The sequence below is a fragment of the Lichenostomus cassidix genome, chromosome 8, assembly GCF_008360975.1.
Source record: "Lichenostomus cassidix isolate B80296 chromosome 8, HeHo_3.0, whole genome shotgun sequence".
Lineage (NCBI taxonomy): Eukaryota > Metazoa > Chordata > Aves > Passeriformes > Meliphagidae > Lichenostomus > Lichenostomus cassidix.
Window position 1 is genome coordinate 29071581 of NC_139489.1, and position 24225 is coordinate 29095805.

Below are 24225 nucleotides of genomic sequence, written 5' to 3' on the forward strand. Positions count from 1 at the left end.
TTCAAAGCTGACAAATTTATATCTAGGAATTCCCTCCCTGGCCCCTTTTCCCCATGTGTGTCCTCCTCCTGTGGGGCCCTGGAAAAGCTCCATAGGCTACTTCACTGCCAAATTGAATTCTGTCTACACAGTGTTATGACTTTATATGTTTTCACAGGGAATGAAATTTCTTGGTTTGCCCTTTGGAACAGAGCTAAGTGAGCTTCTCAGTTTAATGGGATCTTGCAGTAAAAATTAACAACTACCTCATGAAAGACATTTAGATAGTCCATAAGGAAGTGAAAGGAATGAAGAACCTGGAATGTCTGGCAGCTTGAGCGTGTCAGGTAGGAAATAACTCAGGGCAGGTTTAGCAAACAGAGACACAGAGTCCTGAAATCCCGGAGGGGACTGGGTTGGAAGGGACCTTAAAGCTCATCTCCTTCCATCCCCTGCCTTGGACTGGGACACCTTCCAGTAGGTCAAGCAGGAAATAAAACCAGGCAAACAAGCAAAGAACAGCTGTATATAAAATTCTGCATAAATGCTGGAAGTTGGGGAAAAATGTCACTGAACTGGAATGTCTCATTTGAAAAGGAACTGTTGCCATTTCAGCTTCTCAAAATTATGTTGTTGGTTTTTTTTTTAAATTAGAGCACAATGCTTGGAGATAGCTCCAGTCCCTCAGCCCTCCTGAGCACCCCATCTCCTGTGGTCTTGATAATATCCATTTGTGAAACTGTTCCCTAACCTGATCCTCCTGCACTGGGAGAAGGAGGGGCTTTCCTTGTGCCAGCCTTTCTGACATCAGGAGGATGAGGCTTAATGAAGGCTGGTCTTAACGAGGACTCAGACCTCTGGAGAGCTTTCAGAGTTATCAGGAACAAAATGTTGGATAACCTAAGCCACCAGACAGCCACTCCAGCAACCCCTCCAGAGACACAATTCCGAAAGCTCTGGATACCCTGAAACTCTTTCTCCGTATTCACATGGGGTAATAACCCTCAACATTACACCTGTGAAGGATGTTCTCTATATAAGAATTTTTAACTGGTTCAAATTTGCTGATTTTGGTTAAACAAGGAGCCATAGAACAGAGGGAATGTGTCTAAACTAAAAGATGAGAGATTTAGATTAAATATTAGGAAGAAATTGTTCCCTGTGAGGGTGGGGAGGCCCTGGCACAGGGTGCCCAGAGAAGCTGTGGCTGCCCCTGGATCCCTGCAAGTGTCCAAGGCCAGGCTGGACACTGGGGCTTGGAGCAGCCTGGGATAGTGGAAGGTGTCCCTGCCCATGACAGGGGGTGGCACTGGATGGGCTTCGAGGTCCCTTTCCACCCAAACCATTCTGGCATTCTGGGATATTCGTGGTTGCAAAGCATCGAGCTACATATCACAGTGCAAGTCTTCCATTAATGCAAGTCTTCCATTCAAAACTGCTTAGAATTTAATGAACCTTAATGCCACATAAGACATTTACAGTCTTCCATAGAACAAAATTCTCCCTCCCCCTTTTTTCATTTGCACTCTGTCAGTGCTTAATGAGTAACTGGGTATGACTGGGTGATTTATTTAAATATTAGCGTCATTTCTGTGACTATTTTTATTCTTTTTATAAACTGGAGTCCCATCACAGCTCAGAAGTACTGAAAATGCCATCAGCGTTGTTAGGACATCTTTTCTGCATCCAGTAATGGGTTCTTGCACTGTTCCTATAATCCATCTGTACATCTCCAGTATTTTTAATACACCTGGCTCTGCAACAGTAAGGTGCCATCTGTGGTAGCTCTTGGGGCTCAGTTGTTTTTCTCCCTGCCCAATTACATGTATGCACCAAATCCTTTAAACCTCTCTCCAGTCTGCAGCTTCATTGGCTCAAACTAATGAACAGAATTTTCTAATTCCCTCCTGATAATCCTATTACCTGTCCAAAGCTATTTCTGCAAGGGTCATCATTCCAGAGGGATGTAAATCTGGGGCCAGGTCTCACTGTGGTCAGTTGTAATCCAGCTCCTCTCCTGGAAACCTCCAAGGACATTGGTCAGCGCCTGGCAAAAGCAAAGCTGAGGGACTAAGCCTCTCAGGTACTGTGATTTGTGTGTCCAAACCTTGCCTTTCAAGTTTGATTTCATTAGGGGGAAAAAAAATATGGTGTTCTGAAGGTGTATTAGTGGTGTATGAAAAGTTCTAATAGAGAAATGTAAGCCATGGGGTCTGTCAGAAGAGCCTCACCTTTGGCAGCATCAGGCTGAAGTTGGGCTGGTGAGATGAGAGCCTAGGCCAGGTTCCCAGCTGTGAATTTGGCAGGCTGCTTTCATTAATCTGAGAGCAGCAAGCTGCCAGAGCTGTCGTTAGCTGTGCTTTAAATGAATGCATGGGCAATGAGTAGTGCTTCACTCCAGCTGAGGTCATTTGGGGAAGAGGAAATATATTAGAAATCAGCCCCCTGAGCTGTTGACTGTGTGTGCCCAGACTATTGGAAGTGATGCCTGTATCTAATTTAACAGGGCTTTTATATTCCATGTGTGGAAGCCTGTCTCTCTCAATTTGATTTTGGTATTGATTTGATTCAAAAATAGGATTTCGACTCTTTTGTAACCTACCTTTGAATACTAATGTGTATATAAGGATCTGCAAGAGAACATAAAGAACATAAAATACATTCCTCTGCCTGTGCTGGGATGGAGTTGGGTGATCTGAGGAAGGGTGAGTGAAGGGCTCAAACCTCTGGGATAATCTCCAGGAAATGTTTGTGTCTGGGCCCATTTTGGAGACAGAAATTCTAAATGCTGTTTAGAACAAATCCTTCTTATCCTGGTAACTAACCTCAGCTCAGTTTTGCAAGAATTGTTTTCTTGCAAAAGAATATTTTGGTGAGCACAAATATTGATGTGAAAGGATAATAACCCAAACGTACCCTGGACAAGACAATTCTCTCTGTAGCTGTTGTGACAGCATTGGTTTTAGGCAGGTCACAGGTATGTAACAAAAGGCATAAACGATGTGTCACATAAAAAGATGGAGAAAACTCCAATTTTTTGGGTCTGTGGGATTGCTTTGGATAGCAGAGATCCCCAGAAGATGAGCATGTTGTGACTGGGATGGGTCTGAGTGGTCAAGACACCTTGGGGCAAAATTACACCTTGGATTTTTGCTTCCACGCCCTTACACAAACAGTGTCATCTGCACAATCCATGGCTTTGCAGGTTTCCTGCAAGTATTTGTCATCTTTTTGACAGGAGGGAATAATTTCAACCTAAGCCACTCTTCTGCAGCTGATCTATACCAAATTGCTAGAATTACATGTAAGTGCTTCATCCCATTTCAGAATGGGATTTTAAGCTGATCTCTGTTATAAATATTAAAGTCTAATCCTAGCAAATATAATTACAGCACAGCTAAAAACACAGGGGAATGCATTAGGGAATGACAGATAATCACCAAAATAATACAACTTGAGAGCAAATAGCATAGTTAAAGATGATTACTATACACCAGGATGAGCAGCTGCTGGTTTCCAGTGGTGAGGGGAATTCCTCTCTAGCAGCAGTGGGTCTCAAAGCCATCACAGGGTTCCCACATTCCCCATTTACAAAGTTCACAATACTCGTGGTGACATCTGGTCATACCCTCAGCTCAACTGCAAAGGTTTTTCCTGGGTGAATCACACCATTTAAGAGCATTTCCTGGTCCCTTCCAGCCCTCCAAAGCAAAAAACAGAGCCTGGCCAATGCAATCAGTGCTGAAGTAATTGTCCATAAGATTCCAGGGATTAGGCAGCTCAGTAGGTAACCACCTGCAGCTCTAGAAGGCTGTGACTCTCACTCTGCACCAGCTCTGAAATTCAGAAGTCTTAAGTGTAGAACTTAGGACAAAAGCTACATTATCCTTAGCTTCCCACCCCGTCTTTTAGACTATTGTCTTTTTTCCCATAGCCAGTGATATGATAGCAGATTAACAACCCCACAGGGCACCTCTGGCAGAGATTGTACTGCCCACTTAGGCAGGCTTTGGTGAGCAAGGAGAGGAAACAAAATCAGCTTGCCTCCAAGATTTGGTTTGAGTAAGGTGGCCAAAGGACACGGGGAACTCAGCTGGAGGGTCTGGTAACCAGCTTTCAGCACTATCCCATCTTAAACTCCCTAAGAGGCTCACTCTGGAGCACATGGCCAACCACAGTGAGACTGAATAGTGCTCTTAATTCTCAACTGCTTGAATGAGCACAGACTTCAGCCTCCATCCAAATACAGAGAAACCTCTCTCATGGATTTAAACATAAGCTGGAACATGCTAAAAATCAATTTATTAATATATTGAGCAGAATGCTCCTTCCTTTAATGCTCAATGCCTATGGAATTAAAGGGAAAGCTGTAGAGCATTTCCACAGTCAGCATCTCAGTCCAGAAAAATTCCTATTCTGCTGCTTACTGGAATGAGGATATCAAAGAACTCTGAGCAGAAGACAACAAAGTGAAAGTGAGAAATGGGGTCTACCCCAACACCAGGTATGAGCAGAGCTGGCCAAAGATATGGGATTTGCACTTTTTAAGTAAAAGAACAAAACCCAAACCAAACCACCCAAACAAAAAACCTTCCAAGTGAAAGATGTGGAGAATTCATGTCACCTCTTGTAATAATTGGGGGTTTTTTTAAGCTAAAATGAAACATTTGAATTTTTCATTGACATTTTTGTTACAGAGAGACATGGAAAATGAGGGCAATGACAAGCAGAGGAATAATGATGAGCTTGAAAAATAGCTCCATATATTTGCCTGCCAAAACAAGAAACTCTTTTTTGATGACCCAGAACTCTTTCCAATCTATCAGCCACAGATCAGACAAACACGGAAAATGCAGGAAATTGCAGTGAGCAAATGCCATACAGTTTTTCTCCCTGCATTCTGTCAGGGGAAGGAATGGCAAGAGCAGTGGTTCCTGCAGAGAGAGATGATCTTCCACAAAAGCATTATCTTTGTTTTGAAAACATTAAAGTAATACATTCAAATGACATCTGGAAATTACATTAGTTTCTATTTGCATATTCTTGCCATTTCAGTATTGTAAATCATTCATAATGTGACATAATTAAAATATTCTCAAATTATTCCATTTGTGCAGTATCTTACAGAGAGTTGCTTTGCATGGAACTGAAGACATGTTTGTAATTTAAGATGAAAGCATGTTATGATAAAGGCTTGGCATTTTGGCATGAAGTATCAAATAAAACAATTGGGGTGCTAATTCCTGTGCTTCCAAATAGCTGGAATTCATGCAAACAGCTGCCTCCAGCAGAGCCCAAGGACAGCACCCATTCCCATTCCTGCTGGGAGCAGGGGTGCTGCCCAGGCTTGCAGCTGTGTGGGTACAGCTACTCCTGCTCTCAGAGATCCCATAGGGAAGGCCTTGGAAAATTTGAAATAAAGCAAGTGGAGAGTGTTTTAAAGGATGCTGGACCAAATGCTTGGACCTCACATCTCTGCAAGCACGCAGAAGGTGATGAAGCATCTTCCCTGGCAACTCTAAGCTAAATCCAGGTCCATGGTCACTGTTGGCCACCAGTTCAGAGGTGGCTCCTGTGAAGGCTCAATGTCGCACACAATTGGTCATGGGGAAACCTCAATTCTGTCCTGAGAAGAGATCTCAGGAAGCAGCACCTGCCCACTGCTCACCTTTGCCACGCTGGATGTGCCCAGGTTTATTTTGTGACACTCCACTTTTGGTCGCAGGCAAAAGACACATTTGGAAATACGGCCTGGCTACAAATAACCTGGCTAAGCCTTAAGCCAAACAGGATGAAGTGAGCGCTCAGAAGGACTTAGGAGAAGTCAGGCTCTGCCAGAGGAGGAAACAAGCCAGACATGGATGATCTGGGATCTAAAGATAGTGCCTTCAGACCCTGGGGGCTTCCTCAGCGCCCATGCCACAGCCACCTTCAGCCCTTCGCTTCCAGGGACTGTCTCTGCCAAGGAGAGCAGATTGTGGTCCCCATTATCCATGCCTGCATCCTCTCAAGAGGAGTCAAGCTCCGTAGCTCACCCAAAAAAGGGTTCCAGGCCACTAAACCAAGTGGCTCAGCAATGTCAGTAACCCACAGCCCATTGCAAACCACACACCGGATGTATTTATCCACATCTGTGTTTGGGGACCACTGGGAGGTGTCCCTGCTCATGCCAGGGGATTGGAACAAGATGACCTTTAACATCCCCTCAAACCCAAGCCATTCTGTGATTCCATAACTTCATTAATTTTAGAAAGTGGTTTTTTAATTAAAACACAGTAACAATCATCATAGGACTTTAAAATTAGATTATGCCCAATTATGCTCGATCATTTGTTCAGTATGAATATTGATGCATCACCCAAAATTGTCCTGCAATGTCTAAAATAAAGGGATAAATATAGATTTGCTGTTTACAGCCTAATCTAGTGCTGTTAAGTAGTTAATTGAATTGTGATTTGAGTTTGTTTTTTTTTAAGAGAGCCGTATTTCCAAATGTGTCTTTTGCCTGCGACCAAAAGTGGAGTGTCACAAAATAAACCTGGGCACATCCAGCGTGGCAAAGGTGAGCAGTGGGCAGGTGCTGCTTCCTGGGATCTCTTCTCAGGACAGAAGAGGACAGAACAAGCTCTCCCAAGCTCTCAGAACATCTTCAGGGTCCCTTGTCCTGACTCCTGCTGATCCCATGGTCACCTGCTGCAAACACAAGGGGTCAGGACCTGGCTTATCTTACCATGTCAGCCCCAGTGACAGCAGAGCCAGGGCTGCTCTGGGCCAGTGCTGAAGGTTCCTGCAGCACAGGACTATTGTGTTCACACACCTATGCTGAGGATATTTTCCATTTACCCTCAAGATTGTCACAGGAACCCAAGGAATTGGGGCACTTTGTCCTCACCAGAGCCGCAGTATCAGTGATACTCATCCCATGCTCCCAGCATGGGGTAATTGGAGCGCTGCTCCTGGGCTCAGCTCCATATCCCATCCCTGGGAGGGGTCAATTGGCATTGGGGTGCTGCTGTGCACACATGAAGTGGATGAAACGAATCAGAGGTGTTTACATAAAGATCTTTTCCGACCAGATCATTTTGTTGCCTTTATTTTCCCTTTTCCTTCTTTTCCTCTGCGACAAGCTCCTGGTCCCTCCTCCTGCTTGTTACAACAAGCTTTGCTGCTGATGCTCCCGTGCTCCCTGAATGTCAGAAGCTTTCAAGAACACTGTCAGATGGCTTCTTAGGAGGTGATACAACTATACCCTGAGCACAGGGAAGGTTTAAAATACTTAGAATTAATTTTAGGATAGAGTCATAGCAGTCCCTGTGAAGAAGTCTTAGAAATAACCAACTGTGCACAGAAAAACTGGCGCAGCATTTGTGCTCCAGGTTTTCCGTGCATAAAAGCAAGTCCCTGGGCAAAGATTTGCTCTGCTGTTTATCTGAGCTGTGTTTTGGAGCAGGAGAGGGAACACGTGTGTTTTAAACCATCAGCCTGTGCTTCAAACCATGACATTTATTTACATGTTCAGGGAAACTTGAGTCCATGCCTCAGCTGCTGCATAACTGCAGCCCCAGTTTGCCTCACTGGGTCCGAAAAGGAAGCAAAATAATTCTAATTTTGTGCAGTTTTACAAGCCACATGTAAAGATATTTACAAACTAGCTGAAAAAAGCTCATCATTTATAACTATGAGTCAAGCACGGGATGCAAAGGAAAACATGAACCTCTGGAATTGCATGAATGTTACAAAAGATCTCGGCAGGAAAGGGATAAACATTTCTGTGAGGATATGACTGGGCACTGGAACAGGCTGCCCAGAGAGGCTGTGGAGTCTCCTCCTCTGGAGACATTCAAACCCACCTGGATGAGATCCATCTGCTCTAGCAGGGGACTGGACTGGGTGATCTCCAGAGGTCCCTTGGTTGGGGTTAGCCCCAACCAGTCTGTGATTCTGGGCTATAGGGAAGTTACAGACCTGATGTAAACACTCCAGGGCTTTCAGTGGCCACACAATCCTGTCTGCTTTGGCTTTCATCCTCTGCTTGATAAAAATGAAAAGAGGAATACATTCCTCTTATCACTGTGACTTCATGAAATCATAGCTGCCACAGGGATGTCAGGACCATTCAGTGGAGATAATGTTATTTCTGATATTGCAAGCAAAGGAGTAGCTGGTTGGAGCAGGACCTGGGCACGCATCATTTAATCAATTACATTATAACTGCATTTTTTGGTAAATGGTCAAGTAAAAAAACCCCAAAACCACATCCAGCTGGCCACAGCTTTACAGTTGAATAGAGGGAATTTTTTTCTTCTCTTTTGGATATACTGAATCCAACTCCAGACTTGGCAGCATCCTTCTGACAATGTCTCTGCTGTCTTTAACAAATACAGAATGACCACTTTTACCTCTGGATCTTTCCATCTAAGAGGAATGAGGAAATTAATCTGTCAGCTTTTCTAAGATGTGAGGATGCACTCAGGACACTTAAGCAGAATAATTAAAGGGAGAATGGAGGAAGAGGAAGCCCCTGGCAGTCACAAATGAGCACTACTGCTGGGCTCTGCCAGTCCTACAGAAGAGTTCCAAGGCTGTAGGCTGGAAAACACAAGAAACTCTTGGGAGCACAAGCTGAATCACAGAATTTAGGTTTGGGAAAGACCTACAAGATCATTGAATCCAACCATTAACCCAGAACTGCCAAGGCCAAAACACGTCCCCAGGTGCCACATTTAAGGGTAGCCACTGTTAAATCCCTCCAGGGGTGAGGACTCCACCCCTGCCTGAGCAGCCAAGGTCACCTGTCCCTTTCCCTACCATAACAAGGTCTTCCTTGGTCTGCTGGGACTTACTTTACACCTGAATCACGAGAGTGTAAATCTAATTAAACTGCCACAAAGTCAATAAATAGCCCTGGTCAAGGGTGTTTGCCCAGTGCCCAAAGCAGCAGATTGTTCACTCTTTTCCCTTCACACAGGGACTGTCACTGGGGTGAGGAGGCCCAGCTGCAGAGAAAGGCACTAATTCAGGGAGAGAGGCTCAGAGTTAGACAGCAATCCAAATTTTTAACAATGGGAAAGCAGCAAACAAGACCTTCACGCATCTCAGAGGACAGATGTTAACACTCAGAGAAAGCTGGAATGAAGAATACATTAACAGGAAAGCTGTTGTGAACAATTTAATTTTTTAAAAATTGTTTAGCTCTCAAATTTGAGATAAAGACTGTTTAGACCCTGCTTTAGAGGGAGTCTGTTGGCTAAGTCAAGCCTGCTTTTTCTAAATGATGAGAACAAAGTGTAGATATGAAAAATGTAAAAACCAAAATGATGTACTGATTTACATTTACAAATACACGTTTGTATATTAACTAGCTAAGGAGGGGAAAAAAAAACCCAAAACAGGAAAAAACCCCCACCAGAACTAATTGTTATCATTCCAAAACTATTTTCTTAACTGTTTTCTGTGGGCAATTTTTTGCATGCCCAGCACCTTGGGAGGCTTTCTTGGTCAAACCCATCCCAAAAGGGACAATGGATGCTCTTCTAGCTCCACAACTCCTCTCAGCCCTGCCCCACAGGCACCTTTTAGTTTTTGATGGAAAGGAGCAGTAAGAGTTGCTCAAAGTCCTCCCAGAGTAACTTCTTCTAGACCTTTAATTAATGTCACAACAGAGTCAAGTTTCTTCTTTTTTTCCATAAAACAGCAGCCATCAACCTCTCCAAGTGCCCATCTCCAGTCACTGCCAGAGTTACAGCTCTGACATAAGAGATTTTTGACAAATTATAGGGATTATACACATTGCAAACATCTGTTGAGCTTGGGAAAAAATGTGCACAATCTCTCCCCTGGGCTTCTGCCATCCATCACGACTTTGCTAAATGCAGCAATAAACTCCAAGCAAGGCTCTGAAGGATGTGTCAACTGCAGCAAATGTGAATGTGGAGTTCAGAAGAAACGTGAGCCTAAACTTCAACTGAGAACTTTACCCAGACTCCCAGAGCACCATGGTGAACTCTCCAATCCATCTGACAAATCGGGCCAGGCATTGAGGTTAAACATGGATTGAAGTTTGTGCCTTTAAGTAATCTGCATCTGAAAACGTTGGCTGTTCTGCTCTGACTTCAAATAGACATTTCCTCTGTATCCAGCCACCTTCCTCTTCCACCCTACTTGACACAGCCAAGTTTGTTTAAAAAGAAGATAAATCAATAATAGGTTACCTGGCAGAATAATAAAATAATAAAAAAAAATATTAATTCATCACAATAGTAACAATGATGGAGCTGCTCCAACAAATATACAACATACCCCAAAATTTGAATCTCAAGTTTCAAAAGATGTTCACCACTTCGTATACAAAATTATGCTCTTTCAAATAAAATTTTTTGGCTAATGCTAATTGAAATTTGACATGGCAACTATTGGCAATACTAATACGATTGCCATACTAATGGCAACTATTATCTCAAAAAATAAAACAAGTCCCGTTTTAAAATATCTGCATTCTACCTTTCCAGGCAAAACTCTGGTGCTTTTGTAGAAGTGTATCATAGAACCACAGAATCATGGAATAGTTTAGGATGGAATGGACCCTTGAAGCCCATCCAGTGCCACCCCCTGCCATGGGCAGGGACACGTTCCACTATCCCAGGCTGCTCCAAGCCCCAGTGTCCAGCCTGGCCTTGGACGCTTGCAGGGATCCAGGGGCAGCCACAGCTTCTCTGGGCACCCTGTGCCAGGGCTTCCCCACCCTCCCAGGGAGGAATTCCTTCCCACTATCTAATCTAAAGGTACTCTCATTTTGAAGCCATTCCCCCTTGTCCTGTCACTGATTACTGCAAAGGCATTGAGCTAATTTCCTGTTTTGGAGTGATATCCAGAAATAAATGTGCAATCCAGAAGAGATGAATAATTCCTCGTGCATAATTATAGGCCAAGTTTTGAAAGACGAAAATAAAGAGGAAGAGAAAGGGATATTTATTTAATCCTGTGATCTTGTAGGCCAACAAATGCTGAAGCCAGGGGTAGTCACATATGGAAATTCCTAATTGGCAAAGTCTTAAGGATAAATTAAACATTGGACTCATCTATCTAAAATGTTTCGACCTCACAAAGAAAGAACAGCATAACTCTTCTAAAGCGGATAGAGGGAATAATCCGATCCCATAACCCTCTCATCAGTCGCAGTGACGTGTAGTAGAGCTGGCAGCTCCCTGCGTCAGCCCAGCCTGCTTTATGTTTTATTCCCATCAGATGACCTCTTCTCTAGCAAATCAAGGGCTGGCCCAGTGTTTTGAAATTATGTTTTTCCCCAACCACAGTGACCTGATCACTCTATGATACACCACGTTTTTCCTTTAGCCCAGGATGTTTCCATTTTGCCACACAATCAGCCTGTCTTTGCATGTTGGGGTGACACCAGCAGTCAAAGCAGGTGACTGCAGCCCTGAAGGTTGTCTCTTAATCCTGTCTTAAGCCACTTTCCTGTAAGGGATCTGATTGCATCTCCCGTGATGCAAGGGCAGCTGCAGTTGCTCCCTGGCGCAGGGACTGGCAGCAGGAGCAGATCAGGGAAGGGGCAAAGGGCTGGAACTGAAGCCTCGGCATTGATCTCAATTACATAATGCTGCTAATGCCTCCTGAGAACCCCAGCACATCCTTGGAAAGGATCCTTGGAAACCTGTCCTTGCTGCAGGTACAGGAGGACGCCAGCCCTCCCAAGGGTATGTGCAGAGCACAGAGGACTTGCTTCACTCCACTGCCCAGACAGGGGGAATGATGCCTTCCCCAGTTCCATGATATTTTACACAATTCCCCCAAATTTCAGGAACACGAAGATTTAAATCCACAGCTGCTCCTTCTCTTGTCTCGCTTGCTTCAGAAGCTGCGCATGCACTGAGTATGTCTGTGACCATTAATTACCATTTGAGAGAGGGGACAAGAGCAACCAGGGAGGGAATTCTGCGAATGAAAACCAGGGAAAACAGGCAGAGAAGCAAGATTCAAATGAGCCCTTGGGAGAGGGAAATGCTGCTCAAATTCAAACACTCTTGTCAAGAGGCCAGAGCCAGGGGAACAGTCAGAGCACATCCCGCCTGACCGCCACCCACATGGAACTCGAAACAGAGATGAGCAACCACATCTCACTGCCAAACACCCTTCAGTTTTCACTCTTCCCCCTCAAGGGTCCCCGAAATTCCACACATCCCCGTTCACCAGCAATGTCCCACTGACCACTGGGGATTTGCAGCCTCCTGCTGATTTACAGCCTTAGCTAAATCCAGACACAAACAGCATTTTTTACAAGATTTGCACAGATGGAAAGTGGCAAATTTGTGCCTCGAACATGTTTATATTTTAAGAAAAATATTGCTTATGTTTACTTACTGGACCTGCAGCAAAAACTCTCGTATTGGAAAGCAAGTTTTGTTTATTGGCTTTGTCCTATGCAGAACACATCTTGTCTTTTACAGTTTGTTAAGAGATATACTTTTTTTAAATTGCCTTCTCTTCTGTAACTATAACTCACAATTAGAAGACACTATTTTTGTATTTACAGCTGCAATCTATTACCAGGATTAAATACGACTTCATTACATTATAGTGCTTTCTTCCTGAGCTACATCAGAAATTCAATATGAGCAACACAAAATAGTAAAATTGTAATTTTGGGTAAACAGAAAAATCTCTGTGAAGGCCAAAGGCATATAATTATGACCCTGGATCCCTGCAAGCGTCCAAGGTCAGGTTGGATGGGGCTTGGAGCAGCCTGGGATAGTGGAAGGTGTCCCTGCCCATGGCAGCGGGGACACTGGATGAGTTTTAAGGTCCCTTCCATCCCAAGCCATTTCATGATTCTATGCTTTGTTACTAAGCAGAGAACTTTCTTCCATATTGGATAAAAAGGAAACACTTCATTAAACAGTTGTTTCTACCATGTAGTAAGGCTGGCCCATCCAGTTTAATGACACCAGAGGAGTGAGCAACAGTAACAGGAATTCTGCTTCTGGTCTACAACAGATCCACAGTTCATAGAAATAAAATGGCAGCATCATGCCTATACTTCACATTTGGGGTTTTTTTCTTGCTGGAGAAGTGATTTTTTTGAATGCAAAAATCTTCTCCATGAAGAAATTGTCATTTTTTTCTTTTTTCACTCAGAAAATCTGACATAAAGACAGGAAAGTAAAGAACTTATAGAATGATCAGTCTCTTAAAATACATATGTGAAGTCACTATATGCATGACAAGACATGGCCTGGTACATTGATGACCCACAGACCTGATAACAAGAACTTGTTACCCCCATTTGAATTTCTCAGGAGCCAAATTCAGTCATCAAAATCAATGAGAAAAGCTAAAGAAAATACAAAAGATCTTCTAAATCAGCAATTTTCCCCTCCCCAGAGACTGCTGTTCATCTGGAATGTCAGAATGGTGCAAAGGGGAAGCTTGGGATGGGTACCAATGGCAGCTGATGGGCTGGAAGGTCTGTGGGTGCTTCCTTAGAAGTGGGGGACATAACTAACTCCAGGGACGACATTAATCATCATGTCACCATCACTGCACATCTTCCTGCTGTGTGACACAATGTCCTCTCAGGGGACTCTGTGCTACTAGCCTGAGCCAGTTATGGATTGGGGTTGAGAGACTGCACACCTACATGATAAAAGAAAAGAAAATGATCAGCTGTGGAGCAGTAAGGAATCTGAAAGAGGACGTTGGGATGGCCAGGGATGGAAATTCTCCAGGACACAAGGCCATCCCTGCTGAATCCAACCATCCCCATGCAGTGAATCACTGCCTCTGAGTCCTAAGCCCAATGATGCCCTCAGGTCAAATAGGGTTTAAGTTGATGACTTTCGTCAGGTGACCTTAAAGGAATTTCTAAAAGACAGCACTGTCAGCCAACTCATTAAGACCCCCCCTTGCATGCACAGGAGCCTCTCCACAGGGTTGCTGCTCCTGCAAGAGCTGCCATGTGATGCAGAGTCCCAGCCATCCCCATGCCAGGCACACCAGGTCCCAGCACAGCTGTAAAGGCAGGGAGGTGGCACCTTTCCATCTGAGACACTCATGATGGGCCATCCTGACCCAGTCAGTGACACTCTGCTGTGCTGATTCAGCCTCACCCACTGACATTTCCTCACAGAGGCCCTTGCACAACAACAACCTCCCCACCTGGCAGCACCCACACTTCTCCATTTATTGGGAAGCTAATTTTTAACTTTGGAAAATACTGCTTGCCCAGCACATAAAAGAACACCTCCTCATCACCGAAAGAAACCCCAACCTGCCACACAACAGCTCCACCTTAGCCCTTGATGAGGATGTGGGAGAGTTTCCTGCCCAGGTGATTGCCCGACTTTGCCCACACATGACATGCAAGAGCTTCCGCTGCGCTTTCCTCGAGGAGAGCCAGCTCAGCCTGGAACCTCCCACGGACCACCCTGTCCATGTGCCTGCTCCTCAGCTGCCTGCTTGGGAAACACCTGGCTTGGCCAGCCCCATTCTTGCAGGGCCAAAATAAGAATGACAAGGATTTACAGCCCTGGTGAGCGGAAAGGAGAATGGTTTGCATGCCTGGCTCACGGCTCACAGTGACAGGATTAAGCTTTAGGAGTTCCCACTTGCAGCCCATCGTCACCCTCCCAGCCTATGCATGGTCGGGGTTATTGCCTCGTGCCACACTGCAGAAGAATGGTGAAACACAGCCTTTATGCTGTTGTGATTCATCTAATCCTCACAGATTTATGGGGCATAGTAGATCAGTAACATAAATTTCACAGAGACCTTTCATTTGTTAAGCAATCCATTCCCACCTCTGGGAAGAGAGATGTTTCACCAAAAGCACTGTCAAGTTTTCTGGTTTGACCATGCAACTGAGTGCTTGGGTTTCATACCCTGTGCTTTTAGTGCCTTTCAGGGCTGAAAACAACGAAACAGCAAAGCACACAGAGAATCAAACCCACTTGTTACCCCCAGAACAAAGAAAATCCACAGCAGCAGCAACAGAAAAGCTTATTGTAGATGTCCGTGTAAGCCAAGGGAATGACTTAAGGCTTTGACCCAGCATATCCACATCTCTGCTCATCCCTGACATGGCAAAGATTCTTAGTTTTGCCTAGTGAGAAGGGATTAGCTTCAGATTTCTATTTCAGAATTCAGGGAATAGCAATTGATCCAGTAATCTGGATCTATGCAGCAACAACAATCTATCTACAGGGCAACCCACAGAATTTATACTAATAAAGCTTAATTTATCACCTGCTTTTCTTCCAAACTCACTTGCAAAGTTTCCCCCAAGTTTTGATTAATTGCCATGAGTACACGCATGGGACAACTTATTTGTACATTTGCTAATCAGCTTTAGTCCCAATACACACAAGAATCAGATACCTTGTGTCCTGCTCAGCTGTTATTCCACATTTTCCCTTTGTGCTGCTACGGAAAAATGAAGGTGCATTCCCTCCTGTGCATACACCACTACATCACTCCAGTATAACACTCCTGCAGCTCTTAAATAAGGCCGTCATGGCATGAGAGCATCTTTGCTACTGTGAAGTCAAAGAAAGTTTAACTGAGCTCCTGAACACCTGAAACTTGTCTAGACTTAATGGGAGCACTCAAACCACCTGCCTGAAGACTTCTTGCTGCTCTGCAGTGCTCTGGCACCACCCAGCTGGGACTCCTCGGTGGAAACACTCAAAATAACAGTGGTTCTACCTCAAAAACTCCCCTGTAAGAAACAAAAAGGGTTTTGGTGCATCACAGTGACCTGAGAGTGTCACCTGGCTCCTTGGGCTGCCTGGTTTACGGAAAGGGTGGAACAAGAAAGTGATTTTGATTTATAACCACCATCAATTTGCTGTTTTGCAACAAACGTGGCCCAGCCAGCTCCAGGATATTTAGAGGTCTCTTCCTCAACAGGTTCAAGTATTTAATTCCATCTTCTGTATGTGAAATGAGAAGTTCAGGCAACCCTTGGAAATATATAATTACAGCACTTGGAAAATTAATTGGTTCCCAGTTCCAAGGGGGATTAAAAAAAACCACCTCAGTACACATTTCCATTGCAGGAAGTTTTACACTCACTATTTCCCATGACCATGTCCCTGATATTCTCCAGTGAGTGGGAAGGAACAACATAATGAAGGAATCCTCACCTGAGTATCTGGCCAGACACCTCTTTAAGGAGACTGACATATGTCCCAATTGCTTTCTGTGGGACAATGACAAGCTCCATAATTACCATGTGTATTTTGATCTTCACTGATAGTCCCCAGCTGCAGGAAGTTACACACTGTGCTGTACCTGCTGTAAGATTAGCCCTTTGCTATCCTGTTACTAACTGTTCTCCCTTTGGCACTTGCAGCATCTCCATTGCAGCCACTGAAATGGAAGAAAATGCCAACACCAGCTTGGAAGAAGACTTTGAAGGACAGGCAACACACACAGGCAAGGACACTAATAGGTTTTTTCCTAAAAAATTAGCTAAACTGCCGGTGGTCACTGGGGAAGTCCAGAGCTCCAGCAGTCCCAACGGGTTGGCCAAACCTCTTGCAGAACAACACAGGTTCCAAAGGCAATGGAAGGTATTTTGGGGGAGATGTCAGGCCCCATGGAGGGCAGGTAACACCAAAGTTTGTGCTGCTCATCCTCAAACCTGAGGCAAAGGGCAAAAGTGGGGGACACTTGACTAAGTGACCAAGAGCCATGGCCCAACGTGGCTCCTCTTGGTTTATTGCTTCTCTTTGTTGTCCTGGGGAGGAGAGAAGAAAACAAATGAGCAACATAACCTATTCTCCCATGCTAGAATTTGGTGATAGTGTTTCACTAGAAAGACAAAATGATTTTTTCCTCCTGCCAGAAGGGACACTCAATGCTAAAAATGCCCCTTGTGTCAAACACAGCACAGCATTTAAAAGCTTTAAAAGAGGCCTCGCTCATAACCATCATTCTTTTTAATCCAGTGCTCAGTCACCAGGATTTTTATGAGTACTGACATTGTGTTCAGCTCTACAGACAGGGATCATCTCCTCCACCAGACTGACAGGAAACAGGATGCCAATCATTCCCTCCCTGTGCTCTGAGGGCTTCTTTTCCTTGGAGCTGTAATAAGTGCAGCTCCTATAACTCTGGGGTTCTTTCCCAACCAGCCTTGCTACTGTTGGCCAAGATTAGGATATATATATATACAGGTTGGATGGGGCTCTGAGAAACTTAGTCTAGTGGAATGTCCCTTCTAACCCAAACCATTCTATGAAATATGTATATATACACATACCACATCTCACTTGCATCAAATCTTCCTTGTGAAAGTGAGAGCTGCTCATCCGGCCTTTTCTAAATTTTCCATAGGAAACTTCACCTCTGAAGACACTGAAATATTATTCGTTTTTGCTTTAAAACCTAAGGTGCAGATTAAAATTTTTCATCTTGAAAAACAGCACTGGAATTTTGAAATTAATTTTTTCCCCAATTTCAAAGTTTAAGCAGTTTAATCAAGCATCTCCAGAGACCAAGACCTGTGTTACAGTCAGAAATATAATTTACTTTATGGGTTACTCATCCAGTGCAACAGGTATTGTTTGGGGCTTTTAAAAATAATTTCAAATGTCCTGCATTCTTAGTTTTGCTCTGAGTCCTTATGCACATTACTTATTTAAATACCCTGTTTATAAAGAAATCAAAGATATCTCTACAATACACAGTGTTTGGCTACCATGGCAGTTTTATCAGGTTTCAACATCCTCATCCATGTTAACTGCTTATTTCCTCATGTAATTCACCAAAATCCTTCCAAAGGATCCTGATAGGAACCAGACCATCAAAGTGCTCCAGGCTAGAAGAAAAATCCTTCCTTCCTTTCCTTCCTTCCTTCCCTCCCTCCAGTTCTCAGCAACCCTGCAGAGTGCTCTGTAAAGAGGAGGGACAGATAGACTGAGGCACAGAACAACAAAACAGCAGAGTGCAGAAACTTCTCAAGAAGCTCCTTGTTGCAGCCACTTTCTCACCCAACTTCATCTCTCTTAGGGCCCAAAGGTGTGATCAATGACTGGAGGAAGTTCAAGTTGGAGAGTGAAGATGGAGACTCCTTACCCCCAAGCAAGAAAGAAATGCTTAGACAAATGTCTTCACCACACAGATCTTTCAGCAGAGATGATAAGGACACCAGAGAGAGATTCTGCCGTAAGGTAAGAGAAGTAAAAGAATTATGAATTAACTTTGGCTTTATATAAAACATGTTATAAGCTAGAAAATCCTGAATTTTCTACCCAATTTCTGTGTAATTTAGCAGAATTTTCACAATGCAGACAGAACAAGCACATGCAAAACAACAGTGCTGGGGAAGGGGCTGGGGCCCCAGGAGCGGCTGAGGGAGCTGGGAAAAGAGCTCAGCCTGGAGAAAAGGAGGCTCAGGGGGACCTTGTGGCTCTGCACAGCTCCTGACAGGAGGAAGCAGCCAGGGGGGTTGGGCTCTGCCCCCAGGAAACAAGTGATGGGATGAGATAAAACAGCCTCATATTGTTCCAGGGGAGGCTTAGACTGAATATCAAGAGAATTTTCTCCCCACAAGGATGGTTAAACATTGGCACAGACTGCCCAGGCATTGATGGAGTCACCATTCCTGAAAGCATCCAAAAAAGTAGGGCTGTGGTGCTTAGGGACATGGATTAGAAGTGGATTAGGCAGTGCTGGGTTAATGGTTGGACTTGATCTTAGAGGGCTTTTCCAACCTTAATTAATGGTTCTGTGATTCTCTCTATCCAGTCCTCTCTCAAGCAAAGCATAACTTCAGTAAAACAAGCAGTGTATTTCACATCTATCACAGCACAGCTCGACCTTTCTTCCTTCCTTCCCTACCACAATGCTCTATCCTTGGTTAAGGCACTGGAAAAATTTTGGCATGTTTAAGAACCTATTAGTCAGGATAGAGCTCTGAGCCTGAACATCACTCATGACCATTTACTAATTCTGAAACAGGAGGGAACCAAACTCCCAATAACACAGGAATTAAACTTGCCCCACTACTGGCAAAATTTCCACCAGATTTTGCAAGATCCATAAAATTTTGCCAAATGTGTCCACTGCCCTCAGTACCATCATGTTGACAGGGAAGTGTTGAGACAGGATCTTCACCTACTTCTGGATGAGACCTCCCAGAGTCACTATAGGGAGTGATGGCTCTTCTCCCTCAGCTTTTGGTGTTCTGAGCCAAGAGGTGGGTGTGTCCCCATTGCATCTCCGAGGGGTTGGCAGTGGCTCACAGCCCTCTCTGGCTGTTCACAGATGAGCATGCAGGAGTACGAGCTGATCCACGACGCGCAGGAGGACGAGAGCTGCCTACAGCAGTACCGCAAGCGCTGCATGCAGGACATGCACCAGCGGCTCAGCTTCGGGCCCAAGTTCGGCTTCCTGTGTGAGCTGCAGAACGGGGAACAGTTCCTGGAGGCCGTGGAGAAGGAGCACAAAACCACCACAGTCATCGTGCACATTTACGAGGACGGCGTCAAGGGCTGCGAGGCCCTCAACAGCAGCCTGACCTGCCTGGCGGCCGAGTACCCCACCGTCAAGTTCTGCAAGATCAAGGCCTCCAGCACGGGCGCCGGCGATCGTTTCTCCAACGAGGTGCTGCCCTCCCTGCTGGTCTACAAGGCTGGGGAGCTCCTCAGCAATTTCATTAGTGTTTCTGAACAGTTCAACGAGGAGTTTTTTGCTGTGGATGTGGAGGCTTTCCTGAATGAGTATGGGCTGCTACCTGAGAGGGAGCTTCCGGCGCTGGGGAATGGCACGGATGAGCCAGATGTTGAATAATTAGAGCCATAGTCCTCACTGCCTCCCCTTCCTCTCCAGCCAGCTGTAAATCAATGTCAGTAACACCCATCCCACTTAGAGACAGCTGTCTTTGCTGACTTATTTGTAAGATACAAAGATACAACAATTGTTTAACCGTTAGTATGTGAATTCTACCTAAAACACATACGATTGGCAGTCCTGTACATAATTATTTCTATGCCAGCCACAAGTAATAGGAAGAACAGCAGACAATACTGGTGGTATCTAAGAAATACAGGGGGAAAAAATGAAAAATGGAGGGCCCATGCCTGCCTCCACAAAGCACAAGTCTGTCATCTCACTGGGGACAGGACTGGTCCATCCCTCTGTGCACACAAAAAGCCATGTCCATGCTCTGGAGTTCCAGCAAGTCCTGGCTCCTCTGATTCACTTCTGCCAACTTTGGCGACAACAAGTAGTGTTAAGGATAGACAAATAGCCCAAGGCCTTTGCATTCCTAAATGGCTCAAGTATCTAGGTCATATTTTATTCCACATTTAAAATTCAACACTGATGCAAAGAGAGAAGTTAGCTCAGTTCTCCTGTAAGTTTTTCACCCAAACAGCTGACACAGACACAGCATCAGCTGATTTCAGTTTATAAGTGCTCCCTGTGCTGGGCAGCAATATTTTAAATGTCTGTGAATTTCTGGAAAAGTATGTTGTGCTTATGTAATAACTCTGAATAAAGCTTACCAGCTCTCAAAACCTGCCATTGGAAGTGTGAAATATATTGGTAGTACATAACCTTAGCCTTAAAAACATGGGAAATATTAGTAAACACTCACTAGACATTCACTAAACTCAAAGTTTTCAGTTTTGTTGAAGGGAAGCTGCTGAGAGCTACAATTAAACAATCTGTTTGAGAGGAAGACATGGGGTAAACTCACTCAAAACCTTCCTCTCTCTGATACAACACAGCAAAACATTAGAAACACTTCTGTGACTTCTGCACACTGGCAAAGCTAAAGAATGGGTTTGACTCTGAGGACAGAAGATCTTAATAGCACAGTTTTGCTGATAACATTTGAGCTTATCAAAACGTTAAAGATTTTCTCTTTTGTTTGTTCTTTTTTGGAAAATATCAAAATGTTACTTTTTACTGGTTTTTCTACTTTTAACAGAGCTCTAGAAATCTCACCTCATGTACACCTAAGCAACACAAATGAAGTTCTTTATCATCTCTCATGCAATCTTCTCTAACCTGTGAAACAGTTATGACTTTATTATACAATAATTCAAATAGCATGTTCTCAAAATGTCATGATTTCCATGTTGTAAATTGCTAAATGAGAGACTCTCACAAGTCTTTCTGATGGAACTCCAGGAGGAATGAAGCTTTTCTCTTGGAGCAGTCCTCTCCCCTTACTGAATTGTGAGGTTGGCTGCTCAGCTAAAATCACCTTAACATTTCATTTGTCTCTTAAGAATGTTTGCAGATCTACCACTTGCAGATCTACCATTTGCATGATTTTTATAAGAGTTAATGTAGAAAATACTAAATTATCCTGTGTCCGTCACAGAAGTAACAAGTTACCTGAGTAGTAGGACAGTATTTCTCTTGCATTTTTTTAATGATGTGTTTTAAAGAAGAGACATGAAGGATTTCTATCCTCTACACACCAAAAAAAATCTCCATTTATGTTGTGGGAATTTAACTTTCTTGAGAACTTTCCCTCTTTATCCAACTTGGTTTAAAAGCTATTAGGCTGCACATAAGCAGCCTCATCACATGAGCTTCATGTCTTTGAGAACAAGGCTGAAAGCACAAAACCCCAGCAATAACATCACAGAAGCTGTACCTATAGCTACTGTAAGAAATAAGCTGACACTCCCATTTAAGAGGCAGATTAAGCATGCTTAAGCAGGATTTCCTTCAGCCATAATTTATAAAACAAAAACCAAAGAGCAAACACACATGTGGCACCAAGCCTCAACAGAAGCTCATGACTAATGAAGTTGCAAATAAAACTCTGATCACAGCAGTTATCTGTTTCTGCAGGAAAAAACCCACCAACACCTTAAAAACAAAAAGCGAGAGTTGACTCAAACATTTTCTGCATGAAGGTTTTTGAGTAGCAAACAGCAAATGCTTCAATCAGAACATGGGACCAGCCTTCCTGCTGCCCTGGGCTGTGGTTACTCTTCCTTTTGACCAAAGTCACAGAGACCTGAGCGTCTCCAAATATTCTGATGGAGCAGAGTGGGGAACCAATTATCACTGGTGTCACTGCTGCTCAGACTGAGAGCAAACCTCTGGCAGATGCCAGTGTCCTGCTGCCAGCTGGGACAGTTATTTTTCCTCCCAGCAGCCTGTGCAGGGCTGTGTTTTGGATTCAGTAGAGAATCATTTTGATAACACACTGATGTTTCAGTTGTTGCTGAGCAGAGCTCACCCGAGTCAAGGACTTTGCAGTGTCCCAGGCTCTGCCAGCAAGGAGCTGCACCAGGAGCTGGGATGGAGCATGGGCAGGGCAGCTGATCCACCGGGCAGAGGGATATTCCACACCATGGGATGTCATGCCTACGGTATGGACCAGGGGAGTCAGCAGGGAGGGGCTGATGGCTGCTGGGGACAGGCTGGGCATCAGTGCCTGGTGAGGGACTGCACTGGGATCACTCACCTGTTTGGGTTGTATTCCCCCCTCTCTTTTTGTTATCTCCCTTTTCATTCTTATCATTACTATTACTCCAATTCTATTGTACTTTATTTCAATTATTAAACTGTTCTTATGACTACACAAGAGTTTTATCTTTGTTCCAAACCTCCTGTCCCTTGCTCCAGGGAGCTGAACAAGCCCTGTGTGGTCCTTAGTTACCAGCTGGGGTCAAACTATCACAATAACCTGTCACAACTTACACACCAAATGCTGCCCTCAGATGTGAAGAATTATAAACCTCAGTGACCAAGACCACTGAGGATTTTCAAACTACATCTTAAAACCCCATGGCACACAAAATAATGATTCTGTAAAACTATTTTGTATCATAAATTTTAAAACTATACCTAGAAGAGCCTGATTTTCAGATGTGGAAGTCCAAACCAGTCCTTTGGACCCTTACATATTAAAATAAATATATATCTGCAATCATGGACACAAGTCAACAAAGCTCTGTGTCAGTCACGATGGAGTTTTCACAGACTGAAAGCTTCAGAGGATTATACAGATAGGAAAAGGAAAAACCTACAATGAAACCTGAGCTAGAGTTATGCAATAGTCAGGAAATAGATTTTTAAAAAGTTGTTTTGCTTTTCTCCTACACACACATTTTAGTTTATCCTAAAGCCCTCATTTTCTTATGCTATCAATGGCACAAAATGGTACAAGAAAAGATGGGACAGTGAAATCCCCTCCTGGTTAGTCCTGTAATTCTTAGACAAGTGAGAACCTGCTTTCTTCTCCATCCACTATTTCCTCATGGCAGGATGACTGGAAAGCTCAATCTGTAGGTACAAGTCAAATTACTCATTTTTTCTTTGACAGGGTTAATTAATTTCTTTTTGCACAGATGATAGTTCAACAGTCTCTTACATCACACCTAAAATCTCCACCAGAGCAGCTTCTTTCTTTGCCTTCTTCCAAGCTCAAACTGGAAAATTAGACTTCCACAGATCCCTGATACCTAGTTCGTTGTAAACTGAAAGATTAATTTGACCATCATAACAAAGAAAAGGATCATTTACTAAGCCTTGAATACGCTTGCAGAGGGGAAGAAAAACAGAGTTCTTTGCTAGGGGATCCCTGGAATAACACATGCCAACAAGCTTGATTTTTGACACCACAAGTACTAAACAAGAACAACTACAGAAGAGTGTTTCAGGACAATTTTCTTCTCTGGTGTCAGAGATGTTGTACTTCACTTCAGTGGCTGAGTTTTGTGTAAGACAACTACAGAACAATAACTTTGTATTTTACCTTCAAAAGTATACTCTACTCCCCTCAAAAAAAAACTCCGAACAAATAAGACATAAAAAGAGACATTTTTTCTCATTACACCCATTTGTCCTTCCAACAGAGGCTGTAGCAGAGTGATTTTAAAACCCACCATATTTTGAAGGATGTTACAAAATTATTCCCATTTTTGGATTACGCTCAGCCTCCCCCAGACACTATCCTGCCTGTTGATTCCTACCTACTAATTCCACCTACTGGCACAGAATAAAAAGCAACCATAAAACCCACAACAGCTGAACCCAGTGCCTCCATTTCAACACTCACCTTCCTCCAGGAGGCCCCACTTGAGCAATGCTGAGCACAGAAGGTCAACGCTGTATTTCAAAACATACTTACAATACTAAAAGCAGCTCTTTTTTTCCAAACATGTAAAAACAGAATACAGAGATGAGGCAATCATAGTTATTATAGACATCTGTCTTAGAGTTGCCTTTAATAAAGGCATCCTAGCACACAGTTGA

At 43.8% G+C, this 24225-nt stretch overlaps 1 protein-coding gene across 2 annotated transcripts; it reads left to right on the plus strand.

Annotated features, from left to right (window-relative positions):
* Positions 1-1950: 1950 nt before the first annotated feature.
* Positions 1951-21905, plus strand: PDC (phosducin). 2 transcript variants are annotated; one of them, XM_085068684.1, is made up of 4 exons: positions 1951-2062; positions 16346-16428; positions 18007-18167; positions 19264-21905. In XM_085068684.1, exons 2-4 carry the CDS (start codon positions 16368-16370, stop codon positions 19786-19788), a joined length of 747 nt encoding a protein of 248 aa, XP_084924810.1. In that variant the 5' UTR covers positions 1951-2062; positions 16346-16367; the 3' UTR covers positions 19789-21905. The 2 variants fall into 2 exon arrangements, with proteins under 2 accessions (XP_084924810.1, XP_084924808.1); XM_085068682.1 differs by lacking the exon at positions 1951-2062 and adding an exon at positions 15462-15900.
* Positions 21906-24225: the final 2320 nt, after the last annotated feature.